This window comes from Tachysurus vachellii, chromosome 11 (genome assembly GCF_030014155.1).
Source record: "Tachysurus vachellii isolate PV-2020 chromosome 11, HZAU_Pvac_v1, whole genome shotgun sequence".
Lineage (NCBI taxonomy): Eukaryota > Metazoa > Chordata > Actinopteri > Siluriformes > Bagridae > Tachysurus > Tachysurus vachellii.
In genome coordinates this window covers 9,840,627-9,857,345 of record NC_083470.1, presented here as the reverse complement: position 1 = coordinate 9,857,345, position 16,719 = coordinate 9,840,627, and the positions used below count along the sequence as shown (strand labels likewise).

At 40.1% G+C, this 16,719-nt stretch overlaps 1 protein-coding gene across 3 annotated transcripts in view; it reads right to left on the bottom strand.

The window, feature by feature from the left end:
* Window positions 1–703: 703 nt before the first annotated feature.
* The window catches only part of LOC132853336 (kazrin-A-like), a 40,405-nt gene continuing 24,389 nt past the window's right edge, over window positions 704–16,719 (bottom strand). For 2 of the 3 annotated variants that reach the window (XM_060880990.1, XM_060880992.1), the window contains 7 exons: window positions 13,709–13,900; window positions 9,733–9,869; window positions 7,053–7,223; window positions 6,569–6,652; window positions 5,018–5,192; window positions 4,485–4,681; window positions 704–2,108 (listed from right to left, as the gene is read on the bottom strand). In XM_060880990.1, coding sequence (XP_060736973.1) covers window positions 1,938–2,108; window positions 4,485–4,681; window positions 5,018–5,192; window positions 6,569–6,652; window positions 7,053–7,223; window positions 9,733–9,869; window positions 13,709–13,900 — 1,127 coding nt within the window. In that variant the 3' untranslated portion in view covers window positions 704–1,937. The remainder of the gene's footprint in view (window positions 2,109–4,484; window positions 4,682–5,017; window positions 5,193–6,568; window positions 6,653–7,052; window positions 7,224–9,732; window positions 9,870–13,708; window positions 13,901–16,719) is intronic. The other variant, XM_060880991.1, reaches the window with a different exon arrangement.

The window sequence follows — 16,719 nt, the reverse complement described above, 5'->3', positions numbered from 1 at the left end:
CTATTATTATTATTATTATTATTATTATTATTATTATTATTATTATTATTATTTTTATTATTATAGCTTCTGGGATTATACCTCAAGGTAAAATTGTGTTTCATTGTGCATTCTAGGATGTTAGTATCCCAAACAGTTACCACACACACACACATGTATGCTTTAGCAGACACATAAACAACATTTACAAAGCATGACTATCACTTAGTATATCAGTGCAAGTATTAGATGTGTTTAGAGGGCTAAAATGTATTGTTAATAAGGCTAACTCCCAAAAAATGGAAAGAACAAGGGGTGGGCAATAAAACAAAACAAAACACAATATTTAAAGGCATTGCTATATAGGTTTTATGAAGAAATTGACAGTAAAAGATTGATGTTGCATCCCCAAAAAGTGTGTGTGAATTCGGAAAAAAAGAAAAAAAAAAAGATGTTGAAATGTAAAAATGAGATTTACGTCTCCAGAATACAAATAACAGACATCAAATTAGCTTCTTTGAATTTCCATATAGTTTGTAATTATCAATAAATTAAAAAAATGATCAAAACATATGACGACAACGATGTAATGAAATCTGTATTATATTGTCATATTGCCCAGCCCTAAAGCTCTAACATCAAAGCGCACACACACACACACACACACACACACACACACACACACACACACACACACACACACAAATCTTCTCAGCCTTTACCATTTATGGCATTGGTTTTATTTCAAAATAGTTACTTCTATAATAGTTTTAACATTTGTTTCCATGCTATTTAGATTTCTATGATTCACACAGTCCCAGACATCCATGAAGAGGTTTTCTTTACTGTTAAAAGCTACTTTACTCCCTGACCGAGAGTTAATTCAGTATTCACATTTTCACAACATCAAGTTTTAGCCATGGAATGAAAAGAATGTTTTTAAACAAACAAAAAAAAAAGACAAAAAGGCAAGAAGTGAGTCATAAGCCTTGGATGATATGTCGGAAATCTGGGCTTTGTTAAATACACACAATCCTATTTCATCTGCAAGGAGCAATGACAGCTGTGGTTTCATGACATCCCTTTATACATTTGTTGGAGGAGGAGAAGGAGGAGCAGGAGGAGGAGGAGGAGGAGGAGGAAAGCTTTCCTTAAGTCACTGATCTTATGCCAGATCTGGATCTGATAAAATTAAAAATTAAAAAATAACAAACCCAAGGATTTGTGATTAATTGAGCATTCCAAATTGGTCATGGATCAGTGTTGAAGGGAAAGCCATATCCGGTGTGACAGATTATTAAGAGCATTCCTGTAGGAAAAGCAGGCAGACAGAATCAGCTTCAAAACATTTCCATATTATGTGATATCACGTAGGCCGGAGATGTGTGAGGATAACAACGAGACTCTTAGATTTCGATATGAATCATATGTGTTGTTGGTGTGTGTATTAACGAGTGTATTAACTCAGCCCAGGTTGATGTGCATGGTCTAAACCTGATCGGGGTCTAAACCTGAGCCTCTGAAACTTATCTGCTTGCCACTTCTGAGCAGGAAAACAAAGCAAACATGATCAAAGACACACACACGCACACACACACACACACGCTCACAGCAGACAAGGTTAAATTAAACGAAACGCATTTCGGACGAGACGATTACAAGCACAGGATGTACTACAATGCATTTTGTTATTTACAAATCCAGCAGGTCCTTTCAAGTTTCCAGAGAAAGTACAGCAAGATTCAGTGTAGATGAAGGATGAAAAGGTTAGGAGATGTTGAGCAGGCGTGCTGCAGGACTGATCCGAGTTTGTGCTTCTAAACTTGTGCTTTTGTAGTCAGCAGCAATGCGAGGACACACACAGACACACACACCTCATACGGTCATAATGACACTATCTCACTTGCACACACAAACACACACAGACACACAGAGGTCAGAGAGGCTGTGTGGCTGGATCACCAGTCAGCGTCCTCCTCTATGTAGTACTCAGGTGTGTTGGTACCGTCGAAAAGGCCAGGGTCGAGAGACTTCCTCTGTTTTCCTCGGGCAAACACACGTGACAGAGAGCTCAGACCCATCTTCTCCTTCTTCTTTCTCCTTTTCTGGTCCTCTAGATCTTCTAAGGACTGCAGGAATCAAAACATATTCATTTTTATTGCATGTTTTAAACCTAATTCAAGTTTTTAGCAGTTGAGTTCAGGTTACCTACAGGACTTTCCTATGGAAAAATAAACAAAACCAATATGTGTCATGTTTTCTAATATTCACATGCCTGAGGGTGTTATGGAAAGAGTGAACGCACTGATCTTCTTCTTCTTCTTTCGGCTTTTCCCTTCAGGGGTCGCCACAGCGAATCATCTCTCTCCACCTATCCCTATCTTCTGCATCCTCAACACTTGCACCCACTAGCTTCAAATCCTCATTAATTACATCCATATACCTCCTCTTTGGCCTTCCTCTTTGCCTCCTGCCTGGCAGCTCCATGTCCAACATTCTCCTACCAATATACTCACTCTCCCTCCTCTGAACATGTCCAAACCATCTTAATCTTGCCTCCCTAACTTTGTCCCCCAAAGGTCCAACATGGGCTGTCCCTCTGATGTACTCGTTCTAATCCTGTCCAATCTTGTCACACCCAAAGAGAACCTCAACATCTTCAGTTCGGCTACCTCAAGCTCTGACTCCTGTCTCTTCTTCAGTGACACTGTCTCTAAACCATACAGCATGACTGGTCTCACCACTGTCCTGTACACCTTCCCCTTGATTCTTGCTGATATTTTCCTATCACACAGAACTCCTGACACCTTTCTCCACCCACTCCAACCTGCCTGCACTCGCTTCTTTACTTCTATTCACCTCTTCACCCTGTAACCTTACTGTTCCACCTCCCTCACTTTCATTCACACACATGTACTCAGTCTTACTATGACTGACTTTCATTCCTCTTCTCTCCAGCGCAAACCTCCACCTCTCCAGGTTTTCCTCCACCTGCTCCCTGCTCTCACTACAGATCACAATGTCATCTGCAAACATCATCGTCCAAGGAGACTCCTGTCTGACCTCCTCTGACAACTGGTCCATCACTATAGCAAACAGGAAGGGGCTCAGAGCCGATCCCTGATGTAGTCCCACCTCCACTGTGAACTCCTCTGTCTGACCTACAGCACACCTCACCACTGTCCTGCTCCTCTCATACATGTCCTGCACCATTCTGACATACTTCTCTGCTACTCCTGACTTCCTCATACAGTACCACAGCTCTTCTCTTGGCACCCTGTCATACGCTTTCTCTAAGTCTACAAACACACAGTGCAACTCCCTCTGACCATCCCTATACTTCTCCATCAACATTCTCAGAGCAAAAATTGCATCTGTTGTGCTCTTTCTGGGCATGAAGTCATACTGCTGCTCACAAATTTCCACCACCTTCCTTAACCTAGCTTCCACTACTCTTTCCCACAACTTCATTGTATGGCTCATCAACTTTATCCCCCTATAGTTGCTGCAGCTCTGCACGTCACCCTTATTCTTAAAGATCGGCACTAACACACCTCTTCTCCACTCCTCAGGCATCCTCTCACTTTCTAAAACCCTGTTGAACAAACTAGTTAAAAATTCCACTGCTGCCTCTCCTAGACACTTCCAGACCTCTACCGGGATGTCGTCAGGACCAACTGCCTTTCCACTTTTCATCCTCTTCAAAGCCTTCCTGACTTCATCCTTTCTAATCTTATCTACTTCCTGTTCCACAGAGTTCACCCCTTCTACTCTTTTTTCCCTCTCATTTTCCTCCTCAAAGTATTCCTTCCATCTCCTCTGTACACTCTCCTCACTTGTGAGCACCCTTCCATCTCTATCCTTAATAATTCTAACTTGCTGCACATCCTTCCCATCTCGATCCCTCTGTCTAGCTAACCTGTACAAGTCCTTCTCTCCTTCTCTAGTGTCTAACCTAGTGTACAACTCGTCATATGCCTTCTGCTTGGCCTTAGACACCTCCCTCTTCACTCTCACTCTTCACTCAGTGAACGCACTGATATGAGGGTAAATAAGAGATGAAGATGTTTCTTTATACAGTATGCATTTCAAAATAATAATTTATTAGATAATAACATTCATAACTATTTGATAATTACAAAAATGAAAAATTAGTTTTCCTGACTTTTAAATTGGTTAAACACCCTGAGGAACTTTCAGGAACTTTTTATTGTTAGCAACACTTCACCTTTAATCAGTCATTTTACCCTGAACAGGAAAAAAACATTGTATGAAAATGTATAGACTGTGAGTAAATAATTTTTTTTATTATTATAGATATTTTCTACATATTTTTATTTTTGTAGTGACAGAGAGCATCATTCAACAGAAAGAATGACGAATTGAGAAGAATATAAAAAAGCCATGTGTTTCCGAGTGACTATTTGTACAAGTGTGTGTTCAGATGTTTGATAGAGACTGTGTTTGATGTGAGTGAGTGTGTGTGTGTGTGTGTGTGCTCTCACGTTGCAGAGAGAGTGTGTTCTGTGTCGTGGGGAGTTGAGCTCAGACGGCGTGGATGATCGCTCGCCCTCCATTGCAGAGGCGTCTGACATCATTGACGTTTGCCGTGAGTGACAGGGACTGAGGCGGAGGCTGCCGGAGGCGTGCGCCATACACACTCCTTCAACATCACACACACACTGTGGTATGGCCTTTAACACTGAATAACACACACACACACACACACACACACACACACACACACACACACGCACACACAGTTGATTATGAGAGAAGAAAAGAGAATTCTGCTTATATTCACTTCCTATAAATTACAAAGGTGTGCCTGAGTTTTATTTTAATTTATTTTTTTTGTAATAAATTTTGATTTTATCTGTTTTCATTTGAAGTTTATTTTTTATTGTTTTGTGTGTTTTAATTTTAATATTTATTATCATTTTCTCATTACAATATATATTCCTGTGTGACAGTTACAGTGAGTGTATGACCTGAGCTTTATTAACTGCAATGTGTGTGTGTATGTGCATGTGTGTACCATGTCTGTCGAGAGTGTGGTAAAGGCTGTGTTGACTCTGACGGATGGCTGCAGTAAGAGGCATCTCCGCATGCATCACCCACTCCTGGTTGCCATTGACGACAGCCTCTGTGGGCATGGCCAGAGAGTGGCGCTTAGGAACGTCCTTAGTGAGCGTTGCCAAAGACTGCTTAGCCTGCAACAAAACACACGCACACAAACAAATGTATTTTATCAGAGGAGTGTTCAGGTGTCTGTAAAGAACATGAAGCCATCCACAGAGTGCCAACACTCCCATCAGTGTGTTCAGGTGCAGGTGTTTGTGTAGAAGTGGTTATGCGTGGTTTGGGGTGGATGTAGTTTAAAGTCATAATATTAAACCCAAACATAAACCACTTTTGCCACTGAGTTTCATCACCAGGACTTAAATTACAAGTGCAATGTACTCCCAGACTCACACTATTAAATATTTGTGAAAAAATAGAAATGTTTCCAACTCCACACAGTTTTGCACTAGACAGATGCTTTGAATTAGGTAATGTGTAAGAATTATATCACTGGGTGTGTTTACTGCACTTGTACTTTAAACATTTTAGTCTACAGTCAGGCCAGGCAGCAGGCATCAAACAACTACATACAGAAATACAGAGATTCCCAGTGCCATCATCTGTAATCTCACACACACACACACACACACACACAAACAAGGCATGTGCCATCTTCATGTCGTCATGAATTTTCCTATTTCCTACTGCGCTCCTAATTATTTGCAAACCACACGGCTGCACAGAGAAACCCATGCCAATCATTGTGTTGAACCGTGTTGTGTTTTATTATTTAGCTAGCCTTGGAATGTGCCCAATCATTATAAGAGCAATGTTTATTATTTTATTAGATTTTTCTCATTATCTACACAGAGATGGAATGGCTTGCATGTTGTGGTGTCTGTGAGAACAAAATATCCAAACACCGCCCCAGGAAGGCTGGGACTGGCACTGACCGCACCCATTCTGGTGAAATGACCCGAGCATACCGACAGCCTCGCTTGTGTTCGCCTAGCCAATTTTTTGTGTGTGTATATTGATAGTAAGGATTAAAGCTACACAGAGTGCTGAATTCACTGCTTGCTTCTTATTAAATTTAATGTGAAATATGCAAGGATGGTTTAGATAAACTCTTGATGTAAAACACAGGCTGTGGTGCTCTCACAAACCTAATATGTTCTGTACACTGCATGTTTGTCCACAATGTATGTCTTAAGCAAGAGAAGATTATAGTAATAGTGAGGTACAGCAGGAATCTGGATAGGAACACATGTCTAACACACACACACACACACACACACACACACAATAACCACATGCCTCCAGCCACATACCGTATTAACAAATACAAAGAAAACAGATTTGTTCTACTGTATGTTGGCGGATTTTAAGGGTTTATAAAACAGACGTGCAGCCAATCAGGTCACAGATTCGCTAACTTAGAACTACACACAGCAGAGGGGGTGGGGTCACTGCGGGCCAATCAGAGAGGGATTCTGCTTGGACTGGCAGGCCTGGCTGGTCTTACCGACATGTTTCTGGGGGAGACTGGCTTTTCGGGAGCTCGAACAAACAGCTGACACTCGAGTTTCTGGGCCACATAGTTACTCATCTGTTAAAGAGGCACACACACTCACACCAGCACTCAAAACTCGAAACATGCTGATCTCTGTACTTAAGAGCTACACACATACTAATCCAGCAACACATTAAACAAACACTTTAATTTACAGTGATGCATATTTTTGTGATTTGACTTGTAGGATTTTCCTGTGAGTTTCTTTTGGCTCACGGTGTAGTGAATCTGAATGAAAGAATAAGTAAAACACTTGCTGATTTTTTTTATAACCTTAAATCGTTTGTATATAATACAAAAGTGATCCTTGTTGCATTCCACCATATCATTATTTTAATGGTAACTAAATAACAAAGCAAGACATGGCGTGTGTTCTGAATTAAGTGGTGTGTCAATCAAAATCATTTATCCGTGTGTGTGTCTGTGTGTGCCTCACCATAGAAAGTTCTGCCTCCAGCTCTTTGATTCTGTTCTCTTTCAGCTCCTGTGCGGATCTTAGTGCAACCGCGAGTTCGGTGGCTTCTTTAGTTTGACGCCGCAGATCCCACTTCTCCCTCTCCAGCAGGTCCTTCTCTTTAGCCAACACTTTCACTGCATCCTCACTCTCCTGCAACACACACACAAACACAAACACAGCTCTGAGTTGGCAGTCAATTCATCAGTATAGCAAATTAACCAATAACTCATTAGGGATGCAATCGATTACAAATACATCATTTGAATTGTGCAGATAATGAGTTCTAAATGAATACAAACGTTGTTTGTCAATACAAACCTTTTTTGTCAGAAATCTGGCAGGGTATCTGGTTGAGACTAGAGGCATGGGCATAATTTTGAATGGAGTAAGCCTGAAGCTCACGAGAGACACACAGGTCTCTGCTGGTAAATATTAATTACGTTCAGTGTCGTCGATGGGAAAGAACATTATTTATCAGTTTGATCCAAGAGTGAATTTTTTTACTTTGCTTTTACGCGTGTGCGTTGTAGTCTTTCAAAGTATGTCATCCGCTGTCTGCTTTATTTGATCAGAGAAGCACAGAGTCAGTCAGAGCTGGAGGCTTTTATCTATAACGTTAATCGGCGGAAAGCCGCAAAGTCGGTTATAGAAGGTATTTTATAAGTTTTTACCTTGTTAGCCTGCCTTGCAGCAGTGCTTTCAGTGTTATCAAAGTCTACCAAAATTAATTTTGGTTAATCATATACACTCTCACTCACTCACTCATTTTCTACCGCTTATCCGAACTATCTCGGGTCACGGGGAGCCTGTGCCTATCTCAGGCGTCATCGGGCATCAAGGCAGGATACACCCTGGACGGAGTGCCAACCCATCGCAGGGCACACACACACTCTCATTCACTCACGCACTCACACACTACGGACTATTTTTCCAGAGATGCCAATCAACCTACCATGCATGTCTTTGGACCGGGGGAGGAAACCGGAGTACCCCGAGGAAACCCCCGAGGCACGGGGAGAACATGCAAACTCCACACACACAAGGTGGAGGCGGGAATCGAACCCCCAACCCTGGAGGTGTGAGGCGAACGTGCTAACCACTAAGCCACCGTGCCCCCTTAATCATATACAGTAATTCATAATTCGATACGCTAGTTTGCTTATTCTTTGCAAACTGAAGCAATTGAGTATATCGACTGTCACAAATGAAACATTTCTAACTCAAGATTGTAATGTTTACATTTGGAAAATTCTAACTAATGCTCACACTTACAAATTTAGTATAGCACACACACAAATCAGTCAAATGACATTCAAGGACATGCTTGTTTTTATAGATGGATATACAACTTTTTTTTAAAACGTTGAAGAATGGGGAGGAAAGAAAGGTGGAGAAAGTGTTAAAGACACTGAGGGAGGCAGAATGTGCCTTTTGGCTTACTATGCAGTCATATAATATATAATATAAGACTCTTCTTGTTTTAAATTCTCACTGAGGGCTAAACCCCCCAAAGATGAAATCCTAGAACCGCCCCTTAGATGAAGGTTTCATTTCCTGAACCTTACATTCAGATGGGTTAAAAACTTTGAACATGGCACCTTTCCATATTCAGTATATTTCGTTATGAGTGATGTTCCAAAAATATTGGAACAACCAAGTAAGCATCAAAAGCACTGAATATTTGGTTCTGTATCCCTTGCTTCAATAACAGCGTTACACCTCTGACTCACTTGACATCAACAAACTGTTGGTTTCTGCATTTGTGATGCTTTTCCAGGCTTGTACCACAGCTTCTTTCAGCTGGTCATTGCTTTGGAGGAGATTTTTTCTTCAGTCTCCTCTTCAGAAGGTGAAATGCTGCTCATTTGGTTTAAAGTCTGGCTGCATGATGAAGTTCCTCCTAATTAGACTGGATGCATTTCTCCATCTTTTAATCGCAAATTCTTCAGTGTATAGACTTTCTGTTCCAATACTTATGGATTGTGTCAATGCGTTATGTGCATGTATGTGTATGTAGGCACTTAATTGAGTCATTGAAGCTTTACACACACACACACACACACACACACACACTTTTCAGGGATAAAATAAAATATTACTCATGCTAAAATGAGCAAGACAGTCTTATTTTTATTTACTTTGAACTTCTGTACTTAAAGCAGAAAGACAAATAGTTTAACTGGCAGATTCTCTACATCATCAGATACTGGGCTCGGTTTGTTGCACACTTCAACCGGAGTAATGTGCACCTTTACTGGTTTTGGATACAAGAACTGATGAATACAATTAAAAATGCAATGTTCTTTTCTTATAAAACCTCCCAAAGGTTCCAACTCCTTGTCTTGCACTGAATCCACACTGATCTAACACATGAATGAGCTTTGTGGATAGAAAATACCAGTCATGTCCATGTAATTCAATGCAATTCATTCAACCTGCCTCACACCACATAGCCTTTCTAAAATGAGGACAGGTGACGCCTGAAACTTTGAACCTTTTTCGCAAACAGTTCAGAGTTGGCATGACTAGTGATTACCTGTTGCTGTTTTCCATCACAGCTAAGAATTGGTTGCGATTGTGTTTCTGACATTACGATACGCCTCATAGTGCAACACTGAGTCAAGATATTGATTTATGTTAATGAATGTGTGTGTGTTACTTTGCGGTGCTGCTCGTAATTGCGGATGAAGTCTCGGAGCTGTTCTTCCCGGCTCTCCAGCGTTGCATACAGCTGCTGCATCTGATTCACCAGCTCGGCTTTCTCCATCTTCAACCGCTTCCGGTCCGCCTTCATCGCTGAGTATGAGAGAAAGAGTATGACTGAGAGGTAATTGTTTAACATATTGTTATGCCTACAACCTAGTGAAAAGGTGCATAAAAACATCTCTGCACCTTTATCCTACGTACTGTATTAAAAACAAATGAACATCCACATGGGATTTTCTGCAACATACCAGGTCATCTTGCCGTTTTAAACAGTCTAGCATTTCTATGCAAGCAGACGATCGATCTGCTAGTAAATTAGCTCGCATTTGTCACAGATGTATATGAGTCGTGTTAAGCCCATCAACCTGTCAGCAGGGTTTTAGTCCTTTAGTCTGTCCAGTGCCCTTAACCTCCTCATCTGTACACTCCACTCAAACAGATCAGGTTCCAAAGATTCCCCTTTCACACTAATAGCACCATCAATAACACTGTGGCTCGAACAGCATGAGTGAGAAAAGAAGCTCTTATTCTTTTGTGTCTCGGAGCAAATCCTGACCGTTATCTGTTGAAAAGATGGATAAATGTTCTTCTATTAAACACCGTTGTAACCGCACCAGCAATAGCTTACTGTGGCATTGGCATGTCACATAACCACCATAACATCTCACAGAAATATCAGCTGAATCGCTTAGCATGTCAGAAATATTTTAATATAAACATCTTCACTGTATTTCAGAGGGAGATTCCCTTTAACGGATCTCCTGAGCAAGGCTACATGAATCGTTTGTTTACAGAAATGCTGACACAGTCTGTGTCAATAAAGAAAAACAAATTCAACTGCTAAAAAAAAAACTTTAGCAGGTTTTGGGTTTAGGTGTACTTTAAATAAATAAAAAAACACCTCAGCACTGTATTTATTTTTAAATCTCTATCTCTCTGGTTTATAGCTTATAGTCAGTGAGGTTATATCTAATCTGACTTGCAAATTATGTGCAACTTTTACTTTGGACAATCTGTCTGCTTTTCCCAAATAAAGACTCATTATGTAGAAGTGAAATGCTAGCCAAAATTCTACAAAGACCCTCTCTCTCTCTCTCTCTCACACACACACACACACACACACACACACACATACACACACGAGCACCTGACGGAAGAAGTGGAGGCATGGGTTAGCCCTGACCATCTGATCAGCTTTCAGATACAAGTGAAACACTCTTATCAGTGTGAATATTGTATACATACCTACATACATACATACATACATACATACATACATACATACATACATACATACATATATATACATATGTATATATATATATATATATATATATAAATATATATATATGTGTGTGTGTGTTTGTGTGTGTGTGTTTGTGTGTTTTGTTTGTTTGTGTCATGAATAAAGGACAGTGTATTCTAATATATTAATTAAAAACACTAAAATAAAAACTAATTACAAATGGTCATCAGAAAGTCAATGCATGTGTCTAGGAACCAAGGCTCATTTCTAAGAGGGCTTTGAGTAGGTCTTTGCTTTTTTTTTCTCCTCAAAACTAAGGTTAAAAACAAAAAATAAAGGAATCATTCCAGAACACTGCATTTTAACAGCCGCAACCAGCCAGAGAAAAACACAAAATAAATAAACACCAAAGAGTCACTGATTTGACAGGCCGGGAGGAGAGAGAGCAAATGACTCATTATGAGAACGGAACATTGCTTTATTTATACTAGTGAGCGGAAATGAACTCCTGCATGCAAGCAACATGGGAAATGAAAGCTGCAGAGCAACACACTGATACACAGATAAAAGAGGAGACAACACGCACAACATTCTACTGGTTGAAGGTAACCATATCCATTCATCCGTTTCCAAATACAGCTTAATAAAGCATTCTTTAAAGCATTTTTTTTGTCTTATGTATAAATAATGACATGGATGAGTGAGGTCAAGACTATGATTTTTTAAATGAGACAGATATTATGTTCAGAGGGATGGCACAAGCCTGTGGTCTTTTTCCCTGTTAGATAGAATGTGAGAGTGACTCCTAGTGCTAAGACACTTTAGAGTATTTAAGCACATCCGCATGCCTCAGATTTGGCCTTCGACAAAAGGCTGCAACAACGGTTTTATAAACAAGCATTTAAAATCAAGTAACTGATATTTCAGACACAATATGGACAAACACATCCAAAGGAAGCCACAGCTAGATAGAGCACACTGAAGGTGTGTAGTTTGTACACACAAAGCTTGTAGTAAGTGTAGTAAAGGTTGTGATGTAATGAGCTATTGCTAAAAAAGGAATATTTAGTTGATATAAACACTGCAGTGTACCAGTGCTGTAATATTAATGATCAGCCCTCTGGAACCTCTAATCAGATCAGTGAACTGGAAGAATAAGTTGTGTATTTTTTTTTAGAGTAAAAAACAAAAAACAAAAGTCAAATATTGAAGTACAGATTATACATAAAGAGAGAGAGAGAGAGAGAGAGAGAGAGAGAGAGAGAGAGAGAGAGAGAGAGAGAGAGAGAAACAAAAGTCAGCAACAGCTAATATAGCTAATATAGCTAGTTAGAAGCTAACAAGGAAATCTAAACAACTAATAAATAAACCCTAGCATTTTCCTAACTGTGTTACGCTGCATGAGTAGGAAAAAATGTATCATGTATCCATGAAGGAAGCACATGCTAGACTACAGCCTCGCTTTTCGGTAGCTGTATAAGAATAGAAGAAAGTTAAGTGGATGGGAGAATGAAGGAGGGAGAGGATACTCTCTGTTAATCTGAGTGAGACTAACCAATCATGAGAATCTACAAGGTTTAAACGACAAGGTTGTCTGGATTCATGCGTCCCAGAGGGAGCACATACTATCTGCACTGAAAAGTGAGAGCTGTCTGGTGAAAAGGAATTGGCCAAGACCAAAATAAAGGAGTAAAATGAGGTAAAATGTCAAAAGTGTCCACTAATTAATAATAAACGGCATTCCCCTTTTAAAAAGGGGAATGCCGTCCAAACAGACTACAGTTCTCTGTTGCCTCACAAGACTGAAGGACGATTCACAAGACTTGGCACGGAGTGAAAGGAATGACTACCAGGCAAATGCCTTTCATGTAATGTGCCTTTAAGTGAATAGCTTTTCCACCAGTTCATTGTAGTCATGTTTGTTCTGACTGCTGCTGTTTTTTAAAAAAAAAACCTGTGTAGTTTTTGGGTGTGTCCTGTATCATCAGAGAAAGGGGCCAAACATCAGAAATGCCATGGCTGCAGTGTAAATGTTGGCAACTTTGTCACTGCATGATGTGGCTTTGTTTAATCAGTTTAATAAGGGGTAATAGGGTCGGGATTACGGTCAGAGTTAATTATAGTGTATTGTCTTGAGCAGGATGTAAAATGGTCACGTTTGCAGTGACCTGGTTAAAAGATATGTAGAAGAAATAGAGCGGCATTAAAGAGAAAAAAAAATGAATAAAAAAAATCCAGAAAGTACAAAAACTGGATAATCTGAGCCATGTATAGTTTTGTCTTTTGCTTGCAAGTCATTCATTTGTTCATTGTCAGTAAACAGTTTATCAGGGTCATGGTCATGGTGGATCTGAAGTCTATACCAGGAATGCTAGACAGAAGATATGAATTCACCCTGGATGAGGTACCATGCCATTGCATGGAACCTACCTGTAATTTATCAACACTGGAAAACCCGGTAGAAATCCAATGCACAAATGAGACAGAACAGCCAAAACTCTGTCCAATTCTGTACCATAAACACAAAGCTTTTCTGAAAAGGTTCTATATAACTATTGTAATAAGTGACTGTTTGTATTCATGTGATAGAGTAATGATCTGGAAACAGCTTTGGAGTCTGGCTTGGGTTGAGTGTGAGGGTCCCTGGCCGAGTCTACTGATTGTGGACTGGTTGTGGACTCACCCTGCAGAGCCTCGCTGGCACGGTCCAGGTCTCGCTCTCGGTGGGAGAGCTGCACTCGAAGTTCAGCGGCAGAGAGCAGCTCAGCAGAACAACCACCCCCACACTCCTCCAGCTCCTTATTCAGCATCTCCTTCATCCGCTTCAGCTCAGCCACCTCCTCCTGCAGAGCCAGCACCTCCTCACGCAGCAGCACTGCCCACAGAAAGAATAAAACTACAAGCTCAATACTATTTCACGATGATGTACTGTCAACTTTATAGCACTGTACTCCGTAACTCCTATTTGTTCCTTGAACCGATTAAATGGCAATTAAGTGCTGGTCAGAGAGCATCACTGCTGATTACATTAGGGTCTGGGTTAGGATTATTTAACACTGTGCTGGGGTGTGTTCTGGATTTGGCTCAGGACTGACCGTGTGTGAGTGTGTGTAAGGTCCATTAAAGGCTTTTGTGATGGCTGTTTAGAGATGAAAGAGATGGCGATTATGACTAATGATTACTGAAAGCCAGCTACTTAATGCAAATTGCTTCAGTCTGCTGAGAACTAGAATGTGTGAATACATTAACAATGTCTCGGGCTGCCCTGCGCACCATCAGTTATTTCAATGCGTTTCAACGTAGACTAGCTTTTTTCCCCTCACCTCATGCAAAACAATCTTTTAAAAACATATTTTTCATAGCACAGAACTTTCAGGAAGATTAAAGGTTAAGAATTGAAGCTAAGACGTTTCTTGCATGTATGAATGTTAACAGGGCTTCGGAGAAGTGCTCTTTGCTTCAGTGACATCTCGGTGATTTAGCTCAGGAGAATTTTACTATTGATCTATCTCTCTTGCTTTTGCTTTCTAATGCATTCTTCCACTTACAAGCGCATGTGTGTGTATGTGAGTGTGTGTGTGTGTGTGTGTTTGACCTCTGAAAAGAGATAAAAAAGAAAATCTATGCTAAATATAGAAAAGTAAGCAAGTCAGCAAGCAGAAAATAAAAAAAATAAAAAAAAAGAAAGAAAGAAAGAAAAAGAAAGAGAAATTCTTTATTTTTTTTTTTTAATCTGCAGACTTGTATCCTGTATTATTTCTCAGATAGTGATTGTTCTGTTACTTGTTGCCCTATCTGGTTTCACAAATACACAAACATAACAAAACTTATTCTGGTGTCAAATGACTCACCTTATAATTGGAAAACAGACCCTACATCCATTTCACATAACTGTGAATATCTATGAAACTGTCAGAAGACTTTAAAAAAAAAAATAAATAAAAAAAATATTGCTAGGAGTGTTATCTCCATAGATAAACACTGGCAGTAGAAATGGTCATACTCGAGAGCTCAGTGACTTTAATCGTGGCATTGTCACAGGATGCCATTGTAAAAAAGTCACAAGAAAAATTCTGCCTGGAAAAATATGCCCAGTCACCTGTAAGTGCTATTAACATGTCTAGGAGCAACAACAGCATCAGACCGTACGAAGTCACAGAGCGTATTCACAGAGTGTTGAAGAATTTAGAATCCTGCTATCACCTGCTGTATCAGTCACTACAGATCTGCCTCTGGAAGCAACATCAATACAAGAACTGTGCACTGGGAGTGTCAGGTAATGTGTTTATTTCTACGGCTGAGAAGCTGCAGAGGAGTCTAAGCTCACTGTGCGCAGTGCCAAGTGTCGGCTGGAGCGGCGTAAAACTACACTGCCGTAGAACACTGGTTGAAACTCTGCAGTGATGAATCATGCTTCAGTATCTGGCAGTTCGTTGGATGAATCTGGGTTTGGTGGATGCCAGGAGAACATTACTTACCTGACAGCATAATGCCAACAGTAAAGTATCGTGAAGCAGTGATAACCTAACTGGATGTGTTTTTCTGGGAATTAACCTAACTAAGTGTTAATGCTAACCATACATATACACTGGGCTATTATATGCTTTAAGTTTTGTGGCAACAGTGTATGGAAAGCTTTGTCTCTCTCAGAAAAGGCTTCCTGTCTCTCTTCCACTTATGGGTAGTTAATTCCACTCCACTGCAGTGACAATCCTGACTAAAATGACATCATGTTAATAACTGCACAATGATTTAAGTGAAAGTACGTTATAATGGCAGAGGTTGGTGGACACCTGACCATCACACTCATTTTGTTCGCTAAAATTTTGCCACAAATTTGGAACCACACAATCGTATAGGATATCTTTGTATACTGCATATAGCATTACATTTATTCCCTTTAGTGTCAAGGATCTCCTGTGGCTTACACAGAGCTCTGAGTTTATGAACACCAATGAACACCTTTGGAACAAACTGGAATGTTGATTGTGGGCCAAATTTCATCCAACATCAGTGCCTGACCTCACAAATGTTCTTTTGTCCGAATGATTCCAAATTTCAACACACACACACACACTTCAAAATATTGTAGAAAGCCTTCCCTAGAAGGGTGGAGGTTGTTACAGCTGCAATGAGGGACCAAGTCCATGTTAATATAGGTGTTCGCATATTTTTGGCCATTTAGTGTATACAACTCAAAGAAAGTGCCTCAAAGCATGTGAAGCAGTGTTTGGTGGTGTTCATGTGGGTATAAGGGATGTGGTAGCCTAGTGGTTAAGGTGCTGGTCTACTGATCAGAAGGTCATGAGTTTGAATCCCATCCACCAAGATGCCAATGCAAGGCCCTTAACCCTTAATTGCTTAGTTGTATAAATTGAAATAAAACTGTAGGTCACTCTGGATAAGGGTGTCTGCTAAATGAGAGAAATGTATTAGAAAGTAAATTCGTCCATCAGGAAGAGAAAAAAACCCTAACAAAGTTTGCAATAATTAGTTAGCCAACATAGCTGCATGACAGAGGATGAAGACATATGTAGTGAAGTGTGTTAGGGCAATCAATTATCAGTATAAATAAAAATAATCATTTTATATAATCATATTCAAAAACAATAACACTGATGCTGTCAGTTCCCTCTAAACGCCAGCAATTATAGAGTGTGATGTCCCACGAACTTCCCTGAAATACTCCATGCT